The sequence below is a fragment of the Mus musculus genome, chromosome 9 (assembly GCF_000001635.26).
Source record: "Mus musculus strain C57BL/6J chromosome 9, GRCm38.p6 C57BL/6J".
NCBI lineage: Eukaryota > Metazoa > Chordata > Mammalia > Rodentia > Muridae > Mus > Mus musculus.
In genome coordinates, this window is record NC_000075.6 from 30,939,419 (window position 1) to 30,964,419 (window position 25,001).

General features: G+C 48.6%; 1 protein-coding gene across 2 annotated transcripts; it reads left to right on the forward strand.

Annotated features, from left to right (window-relative positions):
- The first annotated feature begins 3,143 nt into the window (after positions 1 to 3,143).
- On the forward strand, positions 3,144 to 24,420 carry Adamts8 (a disintegrin-like and metallopeptidase (reprolysin type) with thrombospondin type 1 motif, 8). Of its 2 annotated transcripts, NM_013906.3 has the most exons (9): positions 3,144 to 4,183; positions 11,848 to 12,087; positions 13,177 to 13,312; positions 13,938 to 14,105; positions 15,049 to 15,353; positions 17,078 to 17,261; positions 19,496 to 19,668; positions 19,784 to 19,959; positions 22,230 to 24,420. In NM_013906.3, exons 1-9 carry the CDS (start codon positions 3,419 to 3,421, stop codon positions 22,798 to 22,800), a joined length of 2,718 nt encoding a protein of 905 aa, NP_038934.2. In that variant the 5' UTR covers positions 3,144 to 3,418; the 3' UTR covers positions 22,801 to 24,420. The 2 variants fall into 2 exon arrangements, with proteins under 2 accessions (NP_038934.2, NP_001313221.1); NM_001326292.1 differs by lacking the exon at positions 13,177 to 13,312.
- The last annotated feature ends 581 nt before the right edge of the window (positions 24,421 to 25,001 follow it).

Consider the following 25,001-nt stretch of genomic DNA (forward strand, 5'->3'; position numbering starts at 1 on the left):
TAAGGTGGGATAGCCAGTGCTTTCTTCTGGCCTCCACACATGTGTAGAATATGCACAGATGCACGTACACTCACACACACACACACATAAATAAATGAATATTTTCAGAAAAATGAAGAGGGTGAGGAGAACGACCAGCAGTTAAAAGCATTGGTTGCTCTTTCCGAGGTCCTTGGGTTGATTCCCAGCACCCACATGGCAGCTCACAACTACCTGTAACTCCAGTTCCAGGGGATCAGATGCCTGCTTCTGACCTCCATGGGCACACATATGGTCCATATACACACATGTGGACACAACACTTATACCTATAAAATAAACAAACCTAAACATACTTTAAAAAAAACTAAAAAACAACTTAAAATGTACAATAAGCCTATAGTACAAACCAATACAAAAGCAATTAATTATTTAAACACTAATTAAATAATTAATAGATGTTAAATATAGACTTATAGACCAAACAAATATATCTTAACTTTTCAAATAATTCCACATTCATATTCATAGCAAAAAAAAAAAAAAAAAAAAACTTATTTTGAGCATCTTACTTGCTGAGAATCCTGTATGTGGCATCTCATGCCACTCCAAATTTAAGAAATTTAAACTAACACTGTTTTACATTCAGCCAACAACGTTTCTATAGAAAAATCCAGATGGTGAATATTCTAAGCTCGTTCGGCCCTATCCTGTATAGCTCAAATGCAGCCAAAGGGTCTGTGAATGTCTCTTGCCAGTAAACTCTATTACGAACACTGGAGTTTGAATTTCATGGCATTTTCAAGATCGTGAAATAGTAATCGTTTATTTTTTTTTTACATTTACCACTTAAAATATGTAAAACATTTTTCTTTAGCACATGGAATATACAGAAGCAGTCTTAGTCCATGCACCGCAGTTTGTCAAGCCTTTATATTCTTTGAAGCTCAAGACGTTAATGTAGGAACTCCAAAATCGGCCCATTTGAGATTTTCCATGGTGGGCTGGGATAGTGTTTGTTTTGCTGTATGGACTTCACCAACCAAGCTTCTCAGAGTCCTCTCTGCAAGTCATCCGCCATCCCTGCAAGGCTTGGATTAAGCATAACTAAGGTACGGATGACACCTTGTGGTTGCATTGCGAATGGCAGGCATTTCCCTGGAAGTTACCACAGGGGCATCAGGAGGAATCCAGCAGGTCTCTACCTAGCAGCCAGGCTGGCTCCCAAGATCGTTTGCCAGACAGCAATTTTTGTGTGGTTGTAGTTGTAGTTGTTGATGAAATTGGGCAAAGATGAAGCCCAGTTCAGTGTCTGCCTTCAAAGTAGTTCTTTCTGTTTTACAACAGTAGCAGCTGCAATTTCCAGAGATTTCCCAAATGAAAACACAAGCAACACTTAGTTTCCCCGAGCCTGGTTATAGCCTCTAACATCTAAAGAGAAAGAAGAAGCTGGGCACTCCAATAAAATAGTAGTCACAAAGAAGAAAGAAGGCACTCGCACACGTGAAGGACCTAACTACTATGGAAAACCAGAAGTTGAAAGCCAGGCATGAGGTCACAGCACATACCTGTTTGAGGCCAGCCTGGGCTATGCAGTGAGTCCCTGTTTCAAGAAAGAAAAGAACAACAACCAGGAAAAAAGAAAAAGGAAAAGGATACACTGGAAAATACTGAACAAGGAACTTAATGGCTAAGACCAGTAATTGAAATGTCACCACAGCCCTGAGGCAAAAGGGATTGCTCATTTAACCGTACAGGTCACACTGTCCCAGGGATATTAAACTGTTGAGGGATGAGCATCTTGTTCATTTTTGGTAGAAAACAGAGATGCTTTCCATTCCCCTGCCTCTAGGAGTGTTTTACCCAAACTTCCAATTCTCTATACAGCAAAGGAAGGAGATTCAACCACTCCTTTGCAGTCCTATAAAAGTGGAGAGAGCTTGCGGTGCTGGGGCCTTTCCTTAGGTTCTGTAGTGACACAAGTTAATTTAAGAGACTCCTCTTTGTAGGTAACAAGTCCCAAGGAGTCTTTTGCATAGGCCAATCCTTCACAGCTACAGAAATGGATTGGATCGGCCAAACGAAGTAAGAATGACTCAACTGTAGGCACCCTCACATAAGCAAAGAGCTGCGTAGTTGGGGGTAGGTGAGCTGCCAAATGCTGTATCCTCCATGATTGTCTCAGAAAAGACACAGGGCGAGGGGCTAGGACTTGTTCTGGTACTGAGAGAACGTTGATTCTGAATCCAATCTAGACCTGCACCGGTAATACTAGAGTGGATACAAAGATTGTGGTTTGTGGTCTTAAGACGGTCATCACTCTTGCTGGATCCCACTCTCTTCTGTAGGAAGGTGGCAGAGTGAATTATCTCCCCACATATTTAGATGTATTTGGAGCTGTGGGCAATACAGTATAAGGGACCTGGCCACCTTTCCCCGTGTCAGCAAGGCAACTGGCAGAGCTGTGCATCAGAAGACAGACTGGTGAAGTACTTCCTCCCATAGGAAACGAGAAATGTAGTGGTATTGAATCCATTTTACTTTCCTGGTAGTAGCCTCTCACTACCCCCACTATGCTCAGAAGCAAGCAACAAAACAACCTTGACCAGGTGGCATTTTTAAAGTTCTGAAGTGCTCCTAATGGACAGCGTGATTCCAGTATGACTTTCCTACCTCTCACTTTGTATTTGACCATTAAAGGCTTTGGAACCTTCCCACAAACCTCTTTTAACACTGCCAGGTTTGTACAAAAATCTGCATACTGTCTCTGAGGCCAGAGCAGGGTGTGTCTGTCCCCAGCACCTGGCTCTTGCACAAGAAGAAGCCAGTGTCTCTCCCATCTAGGACTCGCCTTCAGGGGGACTGTCCAGCATTACAGGAATTGGCATGGGTCTTCACGTAGTCACGTAAAAAGGAAAAAAAAAAAAAAAGCTGTAGTTGACACTTAACTACTTAACTATCGGGAGGGGCTCACTGACTCCTGATTGGTTTTACATTTCATCCCTTTTTTTTCCCCTCCTCTCCTTTTCTGTTTCTGTCTCTGACCCCAGGGGAGGGGAAACGGGAATAGTGAGCGATCAAAAATAAACCTCTTATGTCAAAGCCGGGAAGGAAGTATAAATACGAAGGGCTCGGCAGCCCACTCGGTGTTTCCCGAGGAAGGAGGCGACTGCACGGGACGCCGCGGAGGACGCGCGCTCGCGGCCCGGGGCGCCAGCTGCTCGAGTTCTGCTAGGTTGGCTGGCGCAGGAGGAGCGGGCTGCGCGATCCAGAGGGGCCGCCAGGGGACCGCCGCGCCTGCTGCCGCTAGCCGAGTCGGCCTCCCCATCCGATTGATCATTTTTCCTGGACAGAGCGGCCCGGCCGCCTCGGGCCACCAGCACCTGCCCGCGCGCGGCGATCTTCTTCCCTCTCCCGCGCTCCGCAGCACTCTGCCCCCATGCTCCGCGACCCCACCACCACCGGGTGGCCGCCCCTCCTGCTGCTGCTATTGCAGCTGCCGCCGCCGCCACTCGTCTGCGGCGCCCCGGCGGGGCCGGGAACCGGGGCGCAGGCCTCGGAGCTAGTGGTGCCCACGCGGTTGCCCGGCAGCGCGAGCGAGCTCGCCTTCCACCTGTCCGCCTTCGGCCAGGGCTTCGTGCTGCGCCTGGCGCCTGACGCCAGCTTCCTGGCGCCGGAATTCAAGATCGAGCGCCTCGGGGGCTCGAGCGCGGCGGCCGGGGGCGAGCCGGGACTGCGTGGCTGCTTCTTCTCTGGCACAGTGAATGGAGAACGGGAGTCGCTGGCGGCGATGAGCCTGTGTCGCGGGCTGAGCGGCTCGTTCTTGCTGGCAGGCGAGGAGTTCACCATCCAGCCACAGGGCGCTGGGGACTCCCTGGACCAGCCTCATCGCCTGCAGCGCTGGGGGCCGGGACAGCGCCGCGAAGACCCCGGGCTCGCTGCCGCCGAAGTTTTCCCCCTCCCTCAAGGACTGGAGTGGGAGGTGGAGATGGGTAATGGGCAGGGACAGGAGAGAAGTGACAACGAAGAGGACAGGAAGCAGGACAAGGAGGGGTTGCTCAAAGAGACAGAAGACTCCCGCAAAGTGCCACCACCCTTCGGATCCAAAACTAGAAGCAAGAGGTTTGTGTCCGAGGCTCGCTTCGTGGAAACACTTCTGGTGGCTGATGCGTCCATGGCTGCCTTCTATGGGACCGACCTGCAGGTAGGACCTTCCGCAGACCCTGACTAACAGTCTATTGCCTCTCGATGGTTTTCAATTCTTCCCTTCCCACGGGGGGGGGGGGATCCCTCGCGCTCCCAAGCCCAACCCCAAAGGGGACTTTCTTCTTTCTGAGAAACAGCAGTAACTCCATTAGCTTCTGCCTTCCCGGCTTCCTACTTCCCAATCCCTAAATCCCTTCCAATTTACAGTAGAGGCGCTGGCTCTGTCTCTTCCCAGCATCCTGAGTCTTCCACAGTTCCCAGGCACCTGCTTCTCCCAAAGGGAGATTAAAAACTGCTAAAGAGCCCTGTCCTTCCTGGTCCTGCTTCCCGCAATTCTCTACTATCTGAGACTCTCTGAGACTTCCTAGGAGAGGAAGCTGGGCTGGGACAAGGTAGCTGGGACTGTCTTTGGGTACAGAACTGAGGTTCCTGTAAGTAAAAGTCGTTAGAGGGAACCGGACCTGGAAAGAGACTGTCCAACTTCTGTATGCCCAGCTGGTTCTGATCAAGGGGCATGGGCTACCTTGCCAACCTGGCGCTCAACCCCGGCAGAACTTGGCAGTGCCAACATCCAGCTCAAGAAGGAAGGAGAACAGAATTTCTGCCTGGGGGCTCAGCCCAGAAAACTGAAGTTTCAGTGAGAAAGGGGAGGGAGCAGGGCTGAAGGGTGAACTTTGTCATTTACTGTATTCAAAGGAACCAGGGCTGAGGTTGGTCCACCCGGTGGCCACCCTCAGCCCAGAATCAGCTTCCAACTGACCTAGGCAGAAAAATTGAGTTCAAGACATTATTGCTAGTAGCTGAGCATTCTTTACTACATGCAGTTGGTGCTGACTCAGCAAGAAGTGCTCCCAATCCCTCCCTCAAGATAGGGCAAAGATCTTACCAGAAGCAGAAAGGATAAGGGTCCCATTTTCTAGAATAGACAGAACCATAAACATTAGCTCAGCTAGAGGAAACTGACCTGTCCAGAGATCATAGTTTCTCAGGCAGAGGATCCCAGCACTGCAGCAGCCCAGTCAACCCTTTGGGCAGTGAGAATGTCCTTGATCAGGTCCCTATCCTAGCTAGATTCAGCCTGTGCCTGAATCTGTCTTGGGTGTGAAGGGCACGGGCGTTCCCTTTGTAGAGTGGCCAGGCAAAAAGACAGCTCACCTTCTGCTTGTCATCTGGTCTTTCCCACCTCCTGTGATGAAGAGGTGTTTGAGGAGAAAGTTCCGGTGAAAGCCATGTGGGGAGGACAGGAAGGACGGTGGGTGAGCGGTCCACATGATCGCTGTTCTATCTACTGCACAGACCAATTAAGCCTGGGACAGGCTCTCTGCACGGTCTTGTGCTATTGGCTCTGCTCAAAACACTGCACGACAGCTCTGAGCCATCAGCTCCTTGAGGTTTGTCTGTGCTGATGCCATGTCTGATTCTCTGCCTGCCTTAAGAGGAGGTACCAACCACTTCTTCTGACTCTTTCCCCCAGTGTGTATTAGAGAAGTAGAGAAGAGTGAAGAGAGGGCTTCCCAATTCACCAAGACCACTACATCTGACTCTAGGCTTCTCCAGGAACAAACCCAAAGCTAAAAATTATATCCAACCCCAAATTAGATGGGTCCCTGGCTTCTGCTTGAAATCCACAATGTAGAAAGACCAACAAGAACACGGAGAAATTTCGAGACGAGTCAGTTTTTCAGAATGCAGAGCCAAAATGTCCTCCCCAGAAGCTCTCAACTTCACATTTAAACAGTGAGTTGTTAAACATTTCCTTTAAAGAAGTAGTTGGCATCTCCAAAATCCACAGCTGCCCTGGTTCCAGTATCCCAGAGCTACTGAAGCAGAACATCTGGTTCAGAGCCAGGTTATGCTGACCTCTGCTTGAGGTCCAGGTGTGCTGCTCACACAAGGTGACTCTCTCTGGAAAACCACCAAGGCCTGGTGCTTTAAGACCTGGCTTATTCAAAGCCACCTCCTCCATTCAGAAGCCAGTCCTTAACATGTAACCTGGAAGGAGGCTCTGGGAATCCATCAGACAGATAGAAGTCGCTTTAGGGTGTTTTTGGGTAATGGGAGGGGGTTGATGATGACAATAAGAGCCCTTGGCTCTTTAAGGAACTTGGACAAGCGGGCTGGAGAGATGGCTCAGCCGTTAAGAGCACTAACTGCTCTTCTGGAGGTCCTGAGTTCAATTCCCAGCAACCACATGGTGGCTCTCAACCATCTGTAATGGGGTCTGATGTCCTCTTCTGGTGTGTCTGAAGGGAGCAATGGTGTACTCATACACGTAAAATAAATAAATAAATCTTTAGAAAAAAAAGGAACTTGGACACAAGGTAATCTGCTCTAGTCTAAGCATCTGTACGACTATCTTATGATGAGCCCCTAACTCTGAACCCAGATAAGAAAGTGGGAGGCAGGGGCCCCTCTTATGAAGGGATTAAGTGAACTCACTTCTAGAATTCTGGTAAATGTCATTGTCATTTTGCAATGACACCAGCCTGGATCATAGCCAATTCTTTCTTGAAGCTTTGAAGGCAATGGTGGTTTCTTTTCAGAATGGGGCTTGGCACTTTGAGGGGGTATCTTGAGTCTGCAGATTTAAGGAGCCACACCACAATGTGGACAGTTAGGAGAGGGTGAAAAGAACCACAGCTTTTTCTCATGAGAAGATATTGTATTACAGTACAGCAACAGAGAATGCTGGACTTAGGCTCAGGAAACCTGGGGTGTGTGGCAAATCTAGCTTGCTACACTTACCAGTGTGACCTTAGGAAACTCCAAAGTCCCTTTTAAGCTGTATGTTCTTCTTCCTCTGCCTCCCTCACAAGCATTGTTTTGCTGAGGTCATGCATATAAAACCATCCTGTAAGTGGAGTGTGCTCAGTGAGCAGCTGAACCTTCCAGAAACTGGGCTCTTCCTGAAACAGTCTCACAGATGCTCAGACCAAGTCCAACTGCCTTGTGGTTTCTTAGAGAGTGAGGGGCTTTTATCACCATCAACCCCACCACCACCACCATTACCCAAAGACACCCCAAAGCGACTTCTATCTGTCTGATGGATTCCCAGAGCCTCCTTCCAGGTTACATGCTAAGGACTGGCTTCTGAATGGAGGAGGTGGCTTTGAATAAGCCAGGTCTTAAAGTACCAGGCCTTGGTGGTTTCACAGAGTCACCTTGTGTGAGCAGCACACCTGGACCTCAAGCAGAAGTCAGCCTAACCTGGCTCTGAACCTGGGTCCTGCTTCAGTAGCTCTTGGCAGCTGTGTTTTCTGTCAGACTTGGGAAAGGGGGCACTTTCTGAAAAGAGGGACCACCTCAGGAGAGTCCACTAACTTTGTCTACATCTCAGACGCTACTGAGTGCCCCCTGGGTGGACTTGGAGCAGAGCAGGGTTCCAGCAGTAAGCAGACCTTTTAACCCTATTTCTCAGCTGGGAGGGTCGAGGAGTGGTTCTTCCTCCTCAAAACAGACCTGAGCATCCCCAGATGCAAGGTCCTGGGAGCTGATTCTAGGGAGAGTCCGTCACAGTCATCTCCTCTCCCTCTACCTCCACAGGCCCTAGTTCTATAGTTATCCTATACCCTGGTTTGCCCAGAGGAGTCTCTGCCTGGTAGGATAAAAACAAATAGTGTCATCTCTTGGTGTCAATAGTGTGCTGGTTTGAGTGATGCACAGATCTAGGCTTGATCAGCCCTGTATTTATGCCAAGGTATGTTACATAAATTATGTTCAGCCCACTACCAAACAATTGGGTCCTTTCCATCCCTTGCTGCAGTGGAATGACCAAAGATACTATTTCCCAAAGAAAATGTCCAAATATCCAAATGTTGGGTATATGCAGCTCATGACAGGGCTGGCTGATTTGCTTGCAAACTTTGGGTTTGGTTTTCCTTGTGGCAACCAAGAGTGATGGTAGTGTAGTGGCCAGGACCATAGCCTTAGGAGGAAAACAGATGTAACTGAGAGTTCCAAGGCGAGTATCGAGCTCTCTGTACCTCAGTTTCTTCACCAGGAAACTGGGAACAGTCATACCCACATCCTAAGACTGTCCTGAGAGCGTAACAAAACATGAAACACACCTGAGCCAGGGCCTGTGATAGTTGGTGTTCCGCAAGGCATAGCTATTCCTAGAGTTGCCTTTGATGATTGAAAACATTTGACAGAGCCGGCATGATGTTGTGGCGACTGATCACTGGGATGCTAGCAACTGCTTTTCGGCTTTGCTGGCCCACACGGCAGAGACCATCTTTTCAGACTGCCTCAGTTCTGAGTGTTGTGTGGCTGGCTTTGGGCAGTTCTGAAGAAGGGTAGTTTTTGCAACCACACCTTTTGCCTTTGGGAGAACAAGGTGTGGTGTGAGTCTCACTCTTCCCTCTCCCTTGGCTTCTCCCTTTCCTCCTCACAGAGCTATCCTAGCCCTAGAGTCAGATCAGGAAGGAGGACTAAGGACACCACAGGTGGGACATACATTGCCACTCTTCTGATGTCCCCAGGCACACCACACAGGACTTAATACCCACTGTGTGAACGCAAATGAGCAAAATACTACAATGTACAGGTGACACGGTAGCCAGGATGAGAAACCCCTGCTAGTGCATTTTGCCAAAGCTCAACTTCCACAGAGTCCCAGCAGTAGGCTGTGACTGCCATAGGGGCACCCAGGATCCTGAAGAAGGAAGTTTTCACTTTTTTTTTAAAGATTTATTTATTTATTATATGTAAGTACACTGTAGCTATCCTCAGATACTCCAGAAGAGGGCATCAGATTTCGTTACAGATGGTTGTGAGCCACCATGTGGTTGCTGGGATTTGAACTCGAGACCTTCAGAAGAGCAGTCAGTGCTCTTAACCACTAAGCCATCTCGCCAGCCCCCGGAAGTTTTCACTTTTATCTCACAGAATTTTGGGTGTACTGAGAAGGTCCCCAGAAAAATGCCACCTTTACCTTAGGAAACTTAAGTTGCTTGACTCACCTTGACTGTGACAACCTTGGGCTCCTATCACTCTGACATAGTTCTGGAGGTTTCTGCCAAACACCAGGAACCTCACTCAATAGGGGAAGAATCCCATTCCCACTCTTGAGCTCACAGTGTGTACTTGTGTGGTAAGCAGAGAGGTATAAATAGACACCAGGTGGTGGGTCGAGCAAGCCATCTGACCTTTTCCTTGACTGGCACCTGGGCCTGCTCCCTGTATCAGTAAGTCAGGGCCATCCTTCAGGACCCAGAGAACAGATGGAGAATCAGAAGCACACAGACTCCGAGTGACATACTTATCCCAAGCTTAGCAATTCTTATTCCTGGAGAGCTATGAGATGAACCGTGATGCAAGGCTCCTGCCACTGTATCTAGATGATGGAGCTGGCCAAGGGAGCTAGCAGGGATGAGCTGCTTCTCGGTGAGCGCTCAGTGGAGCTTCTGAAAGGAGCACTGGACCACAGAATCTTTGTGGTCCTCCGCTATGCAGATTGTCTTCTGAGATAGTCATCGATAGGAAAGAACTTAAGCTGTATTCATAATCAGCTGTCACCTGGAGGCAATGACTCCCTGGCCTCCTCAGCTGACCACAGCTCAGTATCTGAAGAAAAGGTTCTCCTGCGTTCCCTGTGCTGTCCTCCCTCCAAGTAGCCCGCTGCCTTCTCCCTGAGGGACTAGGACATCATCTGTCACTCTAAGACAGGTCTGGCCCGGTGAGCTTGAATATACAGGCCATTCTCAGTCCCCCAAATCCTCAACTCCTCATTGTAAACCACCTTCTTGAACACCCAGAAGTCAGCATCTTGGTCCCAGACTGTTTTAAAAAGATCTTACCCTCCCTAGTTTTCATACCACAGAACTGGGCCTCAAGAGGAAAAAATCCTGGAAGGACAGTTGCAGATTTCTTCAGGAGAGATCCCCAGGGGTTGGTCCAGTCAGATCCTAGCCTCACTAGACAGAGCAGAAGACTGTCTGTCCTCCCTCAAGAAGCAGGGATGATTTGGCCAGGGACTTGTCTCCCAAGCTACCATTCCTCAGGACTCACCCTTGGTTGCATAATGATGTGGTTGCATATTTCCCCTCAGCCATCCGACTCAGGGAACAAATGCCAAGTTGCAGCTTTGCTGATAAGATGTTTACATCAACCTAAACAAGCTGGCGTGCATGGCATGCTGAGCCACCTGAGCTCAGAAACCTGCCAAGCCATTTGTAGGAGTAACGAAACATCTGGTCTACCTCCTGCAGGATGAGCAGACAGGTCCCATGCACAAATAATGGAATGCATCTGGAACTCCCACGTATGGCCTTCCTCAATGGAATGTCCCCTCCATAGCCTTCCCTCCCCTTCTACTCCCACCTTTTAGACCACAGGAGAAGAGAGAGAGAGAGAGAGAGAGAGAGAGAGAGAGAGAGAGAGAGAGAAGCTGAGGTCAGTGAAGCTCCAGGAAGCAAAAAAGGCAAGGCATACAAACAACTGTTCAGCTGGCTACACCATGGGCTCGAGGCATGCCAGCTTGTCACCCGCTGTCTCTGCCTCTGAAAAATAATCCACAAGGTCCCCAAAGCAGGACAATGAGCTCTCATCTGGCCTCTCCTCAAAGCCTTGGAATCCAGCAAAAAAAAAAAAAAAAAAAAAAAGCAGTTGGCAGCTCAAGGATAGGCCAGAGGCCAACTAATGACGTAGGACCATAGGCCTTTCAGTTGGCCTGGGGGAACTGCAAGCAGGTGGGATCCTCTGCATTTGAGTCTCATTAGGCCCTCTGGCTTCTCTCGAGCTCCAAGTAGAAGTGAATAAATGCTGGGAGTGGGGGTGGGAACTGTTCATGAAGAAAGCAGAAGGCTGAAGTCTAGAAAGGAGAGTGAACCTCAGACAGACACACACCTGGGCTGGCATTTTGGCTCTACGAGTAGTGTGATCTTCAAGAACTTATTGAGCTTGCATGACTCTTTCGTTTATAAGCAGAACAGCAATGCCTGATCTACAGTTGCTATGAGAAGTCAATGAGGTGATGTGTCAACTACGGCCAATGACTACTGCAGAGTAGCTGTAGCTAAGGGTAATTATGAGAGCAACGTTCTCAGAGTTAACAGTTCTCAGGCTAAAAAAAAAGTCGAAGTTATCCCAATGAACATCAGGAAAATGCTCAGACAGATTCTAAGAGGGAAATTCCACTGACTGTAAGTCCTCAGGCTGTTGCTTCTGGAGTGAAGCCAGGGAAGATGGGGATGTTTGGCAAGGAGCCAGTTGGTGTCCTGGGCAGTCAGAATAAGCCATCCAACCCAAGAGAACTTTTTATTTGCCGTTCCAATGCAGCAGCCATGTTCCATGTACAAATGCTGCTGGTGCAATAGAAGAACCATGTGTATTGAATTTTAACTAATTACTAGGAAGTCGGACACCCATGAGCTGGTCTAGATGTTCAATGTGTAAGTTTTGTGATCAAACAGGACTGGGTTCAGATGACAGTACATTAGCTTTGTGATCTTGGGCCAGCCACTGATGCTTGGTCTTTTTCTCTGGGGAAACAACACCAAGTCCTCAAATGTTTTGCTAATCCTCATGGGATGCTGAATGTCTATAAAGCTCAGCCTGGAGCCCGACATGTGTAAGATAAGCGTCTCCTAATGAGGTGGTAGGAGTGGGCAGCCAAGGCCATGAAAGTGATTGGCATTCTCGAACTGTTGCCCCTTCTGGTAGAACCACATCCTCACGGTGATGTCAATGGCAGCCCGAATCTACAAGCACCCGAGCATCAGGAACTCCGTCAACCTTGTGGTGGTGAAAGTGCTAATAGTGGAAGAGGAAGGATGGGGCCCGGAGGTGTCGGACAACGGGGGGCTCACACTGCGCAACTTCTGCAGCTGGCAACGGCGTTTCAACAAGCCCAGTGACCGCCACCCGGAGCACTATGACACTGCCATCTTGTTCACCAGACAGGTGTGTGGGCTGGTTCTAAAACCCTGGGGAGGCGGAAGATAGGATGGGCAGATCAAAGGGAGGGCTTTGGAGCCTGCCCAAACATGGGAGCTGTCTCCCTGCTGGCCCAAGCTGGACTTTGGAGGCCTCTTGCTGGAATGAATAGAAGAGGGTCATGAGGCAAGTGAGGGGCCTCTGCAAAGGGAGAAGAATCTAATAAGGGCACTTTTCCAAATGTTTGTGACCAGCTGTCTGCTGAGGTCATACCAAGAGGCAGCAGGCTCGAGCAGCCCTGGGAGAGGTCTGGAAATGGAAATCGGAAAGGGTTCTGTCTTCAGTCTGGTTAGGCATAGGAATGGTCACCTAGGGATTCCTGGAGTTTTTACATAGGAGGGTGGCTGTGGTGACTTAAACAGCTTTCCTGAAGGCCAGTGGGCACAGCTGAGTGTGTCAGGCTCAGGCCACCAGTCCCCACAGGAGCCACAGGTGGAAATGAAGTGGTAGTATATCCATTCTGTGACTGAGGTAAAAGAGGCCCCAAGAGGCTGTACGGCAGTAGTGCTGGAAGCTAAGCCCAAGCAGTCTTAGTGCAGGGCTAGCCTCCGAGCCACTGTGAAGATCCACCTCCTCCCAAAGCAGGCCTTTGATGTCCCAGTCAGGCCAAGTGTCACCCACTGCCCCACCACCACTGCCGTGTGTGTGTGTGTGTGTGTGTGTGTGTGTGTACTCGTGTGTGTGCACACACATGCACATGTGGTGCTAGTGTTAACGTTGGTGTTGTCTTAACAATGATATGTTTCTTGGGCCCATCTCCAGGTTAGAAAAACAGGAACAGGTAAACCAACTGTCACAACCAAGACAGAAAAACCAAGGCGACAGAATAGCTAGGTGGAATGCCTAGGTGCTGAGCTCTACTGGTTATGCCATTAAACATACACACACACACACACACACACACACACACACACACACACACACACACGTTAGAAGACTCAGTAACATTTATACCATCAGGCTTATCTCTCAGACGACTGAGTGGGACACTGGGCACTTACCTCTGGTCTCCGTGCCTATCCCTATAACCCAGCACGTTCTCTCTTCACCAAACAGAACTTCTGTGGGAAGGGAGAGCAGTGTGACACCCTGGGGATGGCAGACGTTGGCACCATCTGTGACCCCGACAAGAGCTGCTCAGTGATCAAGGATGAGGGACTGCAGGCAGCCTACACCCTGGCCCATGAGCTAGGTAAGACTTGTCACACCAGAGCTTGCTTCAGATGTCAGCAGAAGCTACCTCTGTCAAGTCCACAGCTGCCTGGCTTCTGAGAAGCAGGCGATCTCACATGTAGCCATTGACGAAGTAGTTCTATGTATATACATGCTATACTTGATGTTACCGACTCCATTCCTATTCCAAGCATAAAACCAAAGTGCTAAATTGGTGTCCTGGGACATCAGAAGCATCACCCAGAGAATGCCAAAACAGGGGAGACGTGTTCGGTTACCATGATGAACTAAAGAAGCTAACTAGTCAGGCTTCACGGAGAGATGGATTATGAAGAGAGAGCCATGTTAGACAACCAACAGTAAAAGGGAATGTGAGATCCTCTTTGGTCAAAAACTAAAGGGGTCTCAATGGTCCTCTGAAATCTGAAAAGACTTCTTGGAAGTAAGACACTGAAAATAAGTCCCAAAATAAATGTGCCCAGGGAGCCCCCACGGCCATGCTGAGGAGAGATGGTAACAGGAACAAGTTGATGAGACCATCAACACTGCTGGCCACATTGGGAACATATGGGCTGGACAGGGGCCCTGCGGGTATGGACAGCTTGAATGGACCACAGCTCTCTGCTCTCCTCACCCCCAACCAGGGCACGTTCTCAGCATGCCCCATGATGATTCTAAGCCCTGTGTGAGATTGTTTGGGCCCATGGGCAAGTACCACATGATGGCGCCATTCTTCATCCACGTGAACAAGACGCTGCCCTGGTCTCCCTGCAGTGCTGTCTACCTCACAGAGCTCCTGGATGATGGTCACGGTATGTCCCACTCAGCTCCCCTTGGCTGCAGAGCCTCTTCCTTGGCTGTTGGCACCTGCTGCGGCCTGGGGACTCCCTGCAGCTGTGCGTTCTCACAAAGCCCATAGGGCAGGGAAAGACTTCAGAGGCATGTCATTTTAGAAAGGCATGCTAAGCATCCTCCCAGAATGCTCCTCCTTGCCCCCTCCCACCCCACCCCCACCCCACCCCCATCTTCCCATAGCCTGAGCTCTGGGCTAACTTAGATTTATTCCTTCCAACGCAAAAGGAATTAGTCTGAGAAGGTTGTCCAGAGGTGGTGAGTTTAAGCAGAACATAGAGGAATGGAAGACTGTTTGTAGTTTGGAAGAGCAGAGAAGAGAATGTTCCAGGCTGGAGTGGTAGACTGAATGGCAGCTCAGAAATGAAAAAAAAGGCTGTGGGCTAGTCATATGAGAGCCAGGATCTAGGACAGAGGTGCCCAGTTAAAGACGTTTAAATCATCAAACAAAGCAGGGAAGCAAAGTATTCTAGATTCTTCTGAAGGAGGCAGAGATATAGCCAATGCAAAAGGGGCAGATCGTACAGATGTCAATACTCAGGTTTACTTTGCATGTCAGGGTTCTTAAACTTTACGTGGAATGTGGTTTTATAGTGCAAGAGGCTGGCAGTCACGAGACTCATGCTGAATGTCACAGGAAATATATCCAACACATGCTGGACAGCAAAGGAAAACTCATCCTACAGAAACATTTGCTACAGTTGCCCAGAATTGAACAAGCTCTGTGTTCCTGGTTGGATGTTGGTGATATTTAGATCAGGGATGAAAAAACTGGGATGCCTAAACACCAAAGTGTATCATTCAGAATTGGAGTTTAGTGGAGGAGCTCAGTGCAGGAGGCCAAACTGAGCTGAGAGCAAAGCCTTGCCCTTGTCCTAACTCATCTGTTTCTTCTATTCTCAGGAGATTGTCTTCTGGATGCCCCCACCTCGGTTCTGCCCCTCCCCACAGGCCTCCCGGGCCACAGCACCCTCTACGAGCTGGACCAGCAGTGCAAGCAGATCTTTGGGCCTGATTTCCGACACTGCCCCAACACCTCTGTGGAGGACATCTGTGTCCAGCTCTGGTGCCGTCATCGGGATAGTGATGAGCCCATTTGCCACACAAAGAATGGTAGCCTGCTCTGGGCTGATGGTACACCCTGTGGCCCTGGGCACCTGTGCCTGGATGGTAGCTGTGTACTCAAGGAGGATGTGGAGAATCCCAAGGTGAGGAAAATGGAGAGGAGATAAAGGGAGGTGGGGGGAAGCAGGATGGGGAGACAAAGGCTCTACACATGAGAGTCAGGACCTAAGATGTTTCAGGCTAAGCCAGAAGTGTTACTTACAGAAAAGTCAGTCTCTTTCAACAGAACAAATGGTAATTACCCCCATGAGTGGGGAGCTTTGAGGCTTGCTCATGGCCAATGGGATGTTGCCTGGCTCCTCGAAGTTCAGCATCTCTCCTTGGTTCTGTTTTGTAGCTGTTTTGAGATCTCATGCTGATTGGTGAAGGTGTGAAGACCAGAAGGTGGGCACTCAGTAAGTGAGAGCCCAGAGGAACCCACTATAAATAGAGAGAGACATGAAGTAGCAACATTGCATAAGGGCTGAGTATCCACAGCCTGCCATGTTTGAGCTGAGTTCCTTAGTAGAAATCAGAGAGTAAGTGTAATGGTAAGAATGTCTACTCCAAGAGGAGGGGAGAAGGGATCCGAGTGGCCTGTGTCCAGAAAGAGAAACCTTGGCCCAGTACTGAGGAAACTTGCAGAAACCCCAAGGCAATGCCAGTGAGGGTTTTAAGTGGTTCACTTCTTCTCCCTGCTCTTAATGCATCCAAACAGCAAGGCTGATCACATTTCTCCTTCTGCAAGTCATGGGGCTTTCGTGATGAAATACCATCCGATGAGTTTCACAGCCTGGGTCCTGCCCAGTGCTGAATCGCCACGGTGGCCCGAGCACGTTCCAAGGGCTGTCCTCGGTGGCATGCTCTCGGTGCTGATTTGGGAGCCTCCCTGGGCTGTGGAAGCCACACATTCTCACCCAGAGCCTGGGCTGGTACAGTGTCATGGATTCCAGCTCAGCCATCTCCTGGTCTCCCCATTCATTCTTCTCATGGTGTTGAAAGAGAAGAAGGTTCCAGCCACCTATCTCAGAGGCAGAACTCTGAGGGTGACAGAAAACAGTCATAGGATCCGTCTATCCTTAAGGTGAAAAGGGCAGGACTAGAAACTACCCTTTGTCTGCAGCATCATGCCTCTGTCAAATGAATGCATCACTGCTGTAGGACATGATATTTGGAGCAGAATGGGAGGATTCTATGACAATTATGGGAGTGGTTTCTTTCTGTGCAGTGGCACATTTTTAAAGCTTGCTTTCTTTCTTTTCCTTTCTTCCCATATTTATTTTTACAGTCTTCGGTTTTTATTTTTATATGAGCAAAATGTTCTTTAATAATAGGGGGAAAAGTCATTTAGAACCCTTGCTGGAGCTGTCAACGGAAAGGCTTTGTGAGGATTATGCACTGTTGGTTATTTCGAAGAATCATTGTCTTGACCCACTGCTAGGGGCATATGTCTTCCCCGGGTGAGGCAGCTACAGTGACTCCAGACTCCTCCCATTGTGGACACCATGGGCACCAATGGAAACCTACTGCACCAGATGCAAACTTACCCATAAAAGACTCTCCCATACTCATTCAGCAGCTATTGTGTTGGGCACTTGGGTAGGGTAAGGTACTCTTTATATATTCTGTGCACTCACAACAAACAAAGCTACCTCTGTGCTCATGAAGTCACATCCAAGCGAGGCACGCCATCATTAAGCAAGCAATCGAAATAATTTGCAGGACTCCATACATTCAGATGAGGAAGTCAGGCCCAAGCAGCCAGGTGGCATAGAGGACTGAAACCTGCTTCCCTTTGGTCCTGATTTGGTGGCATTGTGTGTTACAGGCTGTGGTAGATGGAGACTGGGGTCCCTGGAGACCCTGGGGACAATGTTCTCGCACCTGTGGTGGAGGGATACAATTCTCGAACCGTGAATGTGATAATCCAATGCCTCAGAATGGAGGAAGATTTTGCCTGGGTGAAAGAGTCAAGTACCAATCATGCAACACAGAGGAATGTCCACCAAACGGTAATTACCTGCCAGGATAGGTACAAGGGACCCAAGAGGGGGAGAGCCCTCATCCAGATTTACATGGGCTCTGCAAGATGTCAAGCTTGGGAACAGTCCTCAGGCACCCAAGACTGTTCTTACTTTAGGGAGAGGACGGTGATATCAAAGGAAGAGATTCCTCTTGTCCTGGTCTTCTGAGCTGTTGAGAGACAAAGCATGTCACCCCCGAGCAAATCTGAGAGGGACCTTTGAAGAGGGATTGTGAGGAGGGTAATAACCCTCTAAGAGGCATCTGAAACCTTCTCTATGCTGATGGCAGCCTTTTCCAAAGCAAGTGTCAGAGCCAAACCTCCAAGGTCTCTCCAGCCAGCATTCAGCCCAGGCAGGAGGGAGGGTTTCTGGATGTGATTGATTCCTGGGTACATTCCTTCTGAGAAGAGCTGCCCGTCTTCCCTTGGAGCCATAGCAACTGCCTGACAGAGCCTTCCCCAGAAGGAGCACCACCTCTGCCTCCCCTTGCTCATTCCTACCCCCCTAGGTCATGCTAGAAAGCACACACATGAATTCAAAGTGGAGAAGGGGGAGCAATAGCCAATTTAGAAAAGGGAATCAGAATTTTCTTTTTTTTTTTTTTTTTTTGGCCTCCACCCCATCCAAGTGCCAGTTTGGGCAGCTCCAGGAAGCGCTGGCAGCATGAAAAGGCTATGGAAGCTTTAGGAGAAATTCTCCCAGCTGCCAAGATAGATGCCCTGGTGTTGGGCTGAGGATCTAATAGGGAAGTCTGTAGGCTCTGCCGTTTTGTTAGACAGGGAGGATCAGCAGTAGACACTCTAGAAATTGTTCTCGGGTACTAATGAGAGTTTTCAAGGTAGGTATGAATGATAGGTGACATAACTTTACATGCACTGAGGTCAGCCATTTCTATCAAGTCAGTGCCTCTGTGTCTGTAACTATAGTCGACACAGAAGGTATAAATGCACACGCATGGTCTCTGTCCTCAAGGACTCTGCAGTATGACTAATGATGAACTCTTTTGCAAAGTAATCGTGGCTTCCTGTGTAAAGCAGCAACCCTGAGTGTATGGGGAATCAGGGAAGGAAGCTCAGAGAGGGAAGGCCAAGGAAGGTCCAGATGATGATATGCTGGTGAGACAGGAAGTTATGTGCCAGGATGAGGTAGGTATGATAAACCCCATCAATTGCTCAGGAGGAGCCAAATAGAAGTTGCAGCATGTCAAAGCCAGACCAGAAAGGTCCTTAAAGACTGAAACAGCATGTGTGGATTGTCCATGACAACTGTCCCATCGGGTCACCCTGATGCTTTTCCGGGTACAGCCAGGACCCCTTTGGCAGTATGCACTCACAAGCTTAACACTGTACATCTGGGTTTAAAAGTCTCCATGAGCCATTCAGATGTATAGCAAGGGTAGAGATGCATGGTGGGAGGAGCAGGCTTCACTCAAGATTGGTACAGGGAAAACACATCTGAAGGGAAGATTGGTCTGAAAGCTGTACACATATGTCTTCATGTATGAGCACTGGAGAAGCTCACAGGAAGCTCAGTGCTGGGTCCCTAAGGCATGGCATGAGGCCTGGGCTTGGGCTTACGAGAGTTATACGCAATCATCCAAAATGATAAATTTTCCTGAATTTAGCAGAAGATGTCAACATGGTAGATTAGAAATAGCACAGAGAGATGCTTGAATGTCCAGGATGCTGGGGTGCCAGTCTCATTATAATGAATACCAAACCAAACCAATTATCGAAAGAATAAAATAATTCTTGTAGGGAGTAATTATAGTACCTGCAGATGGAGCTCTCCCATAGATAGTCAGAATCAATAAAGTGAGCTGTAGAGGCAAGACCGGGGCTAGAAGTGCCAGTAAGCCTTTGCCACATGTCCGTTGTTACTAGGGAAATCAGCATAAAGTATAAACAACAGAGTCCTGAAAGTAGAGCTCGGTATCAGGCACTCAGATGGAAAGGATATTTGTACCAGAAATCCCAATGTGAGGCCGCATGGCTCCTTTTCTTGGTCCTTTGAGAAAAGGTCACACACACACACACACACACACACACACACACACACACACACACTTCCCCCACCCAGGTATGTCTAGAAACAGTGGGCTTGTGCCTGGGTCCCTGGGTTGAGTCCGAAGCCTAGAGAGAAAGGAGGCCTGGATTGGGATCTTTCTCTACCATAGTACTTCAGCAGGTAAGTTACTCTGAGCCGTCCCTTACTCTTCTCAGGAAAAAGCTTCCGGGAGCAGCAGTGTGAGAAATATAATGCCTACAACCACACTGACCTGGATGGGAATTTCCTGCAGTGGGTCCCCAAGTATTCAGGAGTGTCCCCCCGAGACCGATGCAAGCTGTTTTGCAGAGCCCGTGGGAGGAGTGAGTTCAAAGTGTTTGAAGCTAAGGTAAGAATCCCCCCCCCCAACTGTGACAGGGATTCGAGGACAGACACGTGTTGCCTTCTCCACCTGCAGATGGCTTCTGTGTGCTGCCTGCCCCCTCTTACCTTTCCTTTCCCAGGTGATCGATGGCACTCTGTGTGGACCGGATACTCTGTCCATCTGCGTCCGGGGGCAATGTGTTAAGGCTGGCTGTGACCATGTGGTGAACTCACCTAAGAAGCTGGACAAATGTGGGGTGTGTGGGGGCAAAGGCACTGCCTGTAGGAAGATCTCCGGTTCTTTCACCCCCTTCAGGTGAGTCTACTAGAGGTTGTACCTAGGCAGAGGAACATAAAGGGTTCTGAACACTGATGGCCTCGAGCTTAAATAACAGCTGCTAGTTAATAGTTGTGTAGATGGGTGGGGGTCTTATAAAGACTTCAAGACTCCATTTCTGTACTGAATGTCAATGGTTGCCTCTTCTCACAGTCATTGTCAGGATCTACTGAGGTGGGAGGTGTGGGGCGCTTGGAATAGAATCTGGCTTTGAAGAGAATGGGATGGGGCAGCTGTTATTTCACTAGGGCTGGAGGCCACATGGATGGGAATGTGTCAGCTCTGAGTCACTGAGTAACACTGGATTCAGCCACAATACATTTCCCTTAGGCATGTTATAGAGAGGACATCTAACCCTAAGTGAGCCCTGGCTCTCCATGCCTAGATCTTCATCAGAGAAGAGGACGCAAACCAGCAGCTCAGCAGCCTTGTGAATCTAAGGGCTTGGAGAGAGTCTCACAGCCAAGCACCCCGCATGCGTTAGAGCTCCTGGGGTACCCCAAAGTGCTTTCTTTCTACCTGGCAAAAACTGCTATTCCCTACCTTGGGATTGAGGGACTGAAACGGGAAAAGATTGACTCTTCTAAGGTCCCACTGAGAGTTAGTGATAGAGAACTTGGATATCTTCTTCTTCTTCTTCTTCTTCTTCTTCTTCTTCTTCTTCTTCTTCATCTTCCTCCTCCTCCTCCTCCTTTCTTCTTCTTCTTCATCTTCCTCCTCCTCTTCCTCCTCCTCCTCCTCCTTTCTTCTTCTTCTTCATCTTCCTCCTCCTCTTCCTCCTCCTCCTCCTCCTCCTTCTTCTTTCTTCTTTCTTCTTCTTCTTCTTCTTCTTCTTCTTCTTCTTCTTCTTCTTCTTCTTCTTCTTCTTCTTCTTCATCATCATCTTCTTCTTCTTCTTCTTCTTCTTCTTCTTCTTCTTCTTCTTCTTCTTCTTCTTCTTCTTCTTCTTCTTCTTCTTCTTCTTCTTCTCCTTCCTCCTCCTCCTCCCCCTCCTGCTCCTCCTTTCCTTCTTCCTGCCATGCTAGAGATTAAACCTAGAGCATATCTGGATGGCAGGCCAGGTTCTTTATGTACCAGGTAATTGTTCTCAGCTGTCCCTTGCGCTTCCTGGAGAGTTCTGGAGAGTAAGGTCAAGTCCAAGTACTTCCGTCTCTCTGGTATCAGGTGTAGTCATATGACTTTCTAGCATTCAAGCCTTCTAGCCAGCTCCAGTATCTCAGAGTTTTTGTCCCTTTACTGACTAGTTTTGTACCTAGTGAAGCTTGCTTGCTCCATCCTTCTCTATATCCCTCCTCTCTCTCCTTTTCTTCCTTTCTCCTTCACTCCCTCCCCCCTTCCATCTTCTTCTTTACATATATTATGGTAGTATATATCTCAAAAAATAGAACCAGAAAAAAATGGGAGTGCTTTTCAAATTTAAGCTCAAATAAGTAGGGGAAAAACCATGAGCTACTCAGGTCATGGGTATCTTAGTTATTTCCTCTTAGGTCCTAGACATATGGCCTTGGATAATTCCCCTAAACTTAGACTGGACACACAAAAAGAATAGCAAAGAAGCCACCTGATGGCCTTTCTTGATAGTTTATCCCTACTCTCTATAGCCCAAATTCCCATAGGAGGACAAGGAATCAGGTTTCAACATAAATCCCTATGCTAACAATGCACTGGAAACACGGCCCCCACTACTATATAGCACTAAAAACATGGTGCTCCTGGTATCTGGGCACACTCAAGAAGTGGCTCCAAAGAAGCAAGCTTTATCTTCCGTCCTTCCCAAGTCTGTAATAATCAATACTAGATGCAGGTTGACTCAAAGAGACAGTGTCAGTCCTCTCTCCTCTTGGGCTCTGGCATGAGGAAAGGGCTCATATTTTTCCCCAAAAGCTTGAGCTCTGGGTCTGAAGGTAGCCGCACCCACTTTTGCCACTGCAAATTAGTAAATGTATTTGAGTTCTCATTTGAGCCGAGGAGGGGCTGTGTGGCTTGCACTCTTCCCCTAGGCTCTCCTGTGTTGCTGTCAAGATCAATACAGCTAACTGCCTCAATCTCCACAGATGAAGCAGAAAGCCCAATGTCCCAGACAGCTCTGTCTGCCTTGGCATCTAATTTATTTTGAACTTTGAGGCAATCGCTTCATTATTCGCTAGTTGGTTTTTGTCTGTTCACCCCTGACCACCTGGGGGACCCATTTCAGTTCCCAAGGCTGGGAAGCCACCAACCCTAACAGAGTTTTTCTGTCTCTATCATAGTTATGGCTACAATGACATTGTCACCATCCCAGCTGGTGCCACAAACATTGATGTGAAACAGCGGAGTCACCCAGGGGTCAGGAACGACGGCAGCTACCTGGCGCTGAAGACAGCCAATGGGCAGTACCTGCTCAATGGTAACCTGGCCATCTCTGCCATAGAGCAAGACATCTTGGTGAAGGGGACCATCCTGAAGTACAGTGGCTCCATGGCTACCCTGGAGCGGCTGCAGAGCTTCCAGGCCCTGCCTGAGCCTCTTACAGTACAGCTCCTGACTGTGTCTGGTGAGGTCTTCCCTCCAAAAGTCAGATATACCTTCTTTGTCCCCAATGACATGGACTTCAGCGTGCAGAATAGCAAGGAAAGAGCAACCACCAACATCATTCAGTCACTGCCCTCTGCGGAGTGGGTTCTGGGAGACTGGTCTGAATGTCCGAGCACGTGCAGAGGTAGCTGGCAGCGGCGGACTGTGGAATGCAGGGACCCCTCAGGTCAGGCCTCTGACACCTGTGATGAGGCTCTGAAACCTGAGGATGCCAAGCCCTGTGGAAGCCAGCCGTGTCCCCTCTGATCCCCTTGGTGGAAATCTCTTAGGCTTATGGATTTGGGCTACTGGTGTAACAGACAAAGGTCCCCTCCAAGGTGATACTACATATCAAGATGGCACGGCCCTTTCAGGCCTTCTATTACTACAACCCCTTGGGTACTACCTAATTCATAAGGAAGAGAGAAGAGGGTATAAGGGTAACAGATTGTAAAGTTGACTGTCTGGTGGACTGGACCTTGCTTATGACCAAGAAGTCGGGATAGGTTAAAAGGTAGAAGTGCACTTATTGATCCAAATGGGAGATTTCAGAGCCAGTCTCTTTGCAAAGGACTAGCAAAGCTAAATGAAAAAGAAGAATTTTTTTTTTCTATTTGGTTTCCCCAATAATCAATCTACCTCACAGCGGGGAAAAATCAGTATACAAGAGGTATAAGGCCAGGTGTTGGCAGTGAACGCCAAAGCAAGCTCCATAGGTATCTCCAAGCTATCTTCAGAAATGTCCGTGGCTGTTTTCAGTATTAAAATCTGTTGTCTAAAAGGGCAGCAGTGTCCATCACAGGGTTATAGAAAGCCACTTTTCTCAGGCTGCCACCTGCTGGGGCGGACCCATTTCAAGTATTTATGCAAATATGTCTCCGAACTAAAGTGTGATCTTACACCAATGAAATTGTCTAGTCTGGTTCATTACTTCCTTGGAAGAGACCCAGCCTCCAAAGACAAGGGTTAAACATAGCTTACCTGGAGTACTCACAGGGCAGCTGCTATTTTCTCTGGGTATCTTCAACTTTCAGTAAGAAAGTTCTAAAAGGCCTGCTAAATCCAGCTCATGCAAGTAGCTGTTCATCCGTGTGATGTACATCAATGTGGTTCTCAAACCCCAGAGCCTTGTAAAGGGCTCAGTCCAGCGCAATGGCTGAGCAGGCCGTGGATCTACATTCCCAACAGCCGCCAGGTGCTATGAAGGTTGAGGTTCTAGAGACTGCATCCCAAGATCCCCACATTTGAGAAAATTCCAATCTGTAGGTTACGCTCTTCATTACTCTGGGATCCCTCAGTTTTCACTGATGTTCGTTATGTTTTCTGATTTTGAGAGGGGATCTCATGGAGTCCAGGCTAACCTCAAACTCTCGATGTAGTCAAGGGCGGTCTTGAACTTCTGACCCTCCTATCTCCACCTCCCAAGCGCTGACATTGCAGCTATGGACCACCAAACCTGTTTGTTTGTTTTGGAGGCAGGGACTTGTTATTCGGGAGAAATAGTATTGCTCTACTCAGCAAGCTGCACTATCAGCCCTCTTATGTGCTGACCTGCTCATTTAAGTCAAAAAATAAAGCCTTTTAGGATCCCAGAATCCCCCTCCTTTTGCCTAGGGACCACCACTCTAGAGACATCCATTCCTGCTCAACACCTGACCCCCATCACATTTCATCCCTCTCTTGAAACCCTCATACTCCAGCTTCCCAGTGGGTGCTATTAACCTGGAACAGTCCCTACCTATTACCCACTGGAACTCTCCCCGAGAGCCTCTAAAATCCTGTCTTCCTACCTCTTCTCTCTCAAAGTTCAGAAGAGCTCCCTGGCTCAGTCTTCCATATAAGGAATTCAGTCCTTGGTCACAAATGGATGAGATGAAATGGATATTTAAAAAAAGAAAGAAAGAAAGAATCGTAGGAGCTGAGGAGATGGTTCTGTGAGTAAAGTGCTTGGTGTACAAGTGTACAGCCAGGAGTCCAAAGCTCCTGTACCCATGGAAAAAGCCAAGTGGGCTGGGCAGCCTGCCTGGAACTCCAAAGCTCAAGAGGCGGTGATGGGGAGCTACAGGCAGACTGACTAGCTGGAGCAATGTCATCCCGTCTCAGGGTTTAGCAAGACGCCTTGCCTCAGTAAAGAAAGTGGAGGGCAATCAAGAAAGATAGCTGACATCAACCTCTGACCTCACATGCATAAACACAACACACACACACACACACACACACACACACACACTCACACACACACACTCACACACACACACACACCACAAAGACGTATATATACCAAAGAGAAAAGGAGAAAAAACAAGAAAGAAGTGGCAATCTAGCAATAGAAGGGAAATACCTCAATTTACATTTTCTTGGTTTTCATTACCCTTTTTCCTTGCTTCCAAGTTTCTCTCAAGACACAGGGACAGACACAGTGCTAAATGGAGCCCTGGTATAACCATGAACTTAGACCCTCAGGACAC

Bases quoted from the DNA above. Each gene is read 5' to 3' on its own strand.
- Adamts8 (NM_013906.3), top strand. From the start codon at position 3,419: ATGCTCCGCGACCCCACCACCACCGGGTGGCCGCCCCTCCTGCTGCTG. The intron at 4,184-11,847 runs GTAGGACCTTCC...CCCTTCTGGTAG, and splicing joins TCTATGGGACCGACCTGCAG to AACCACATCCTCACGGTGAT. The intron at 19,960-22,229 runs GTGAGTCTACTA...TCTCTATCATAG, and splicing joins GGTTCTTTCACCCCCTTCAG to TTATGGCTACAATGACATTG.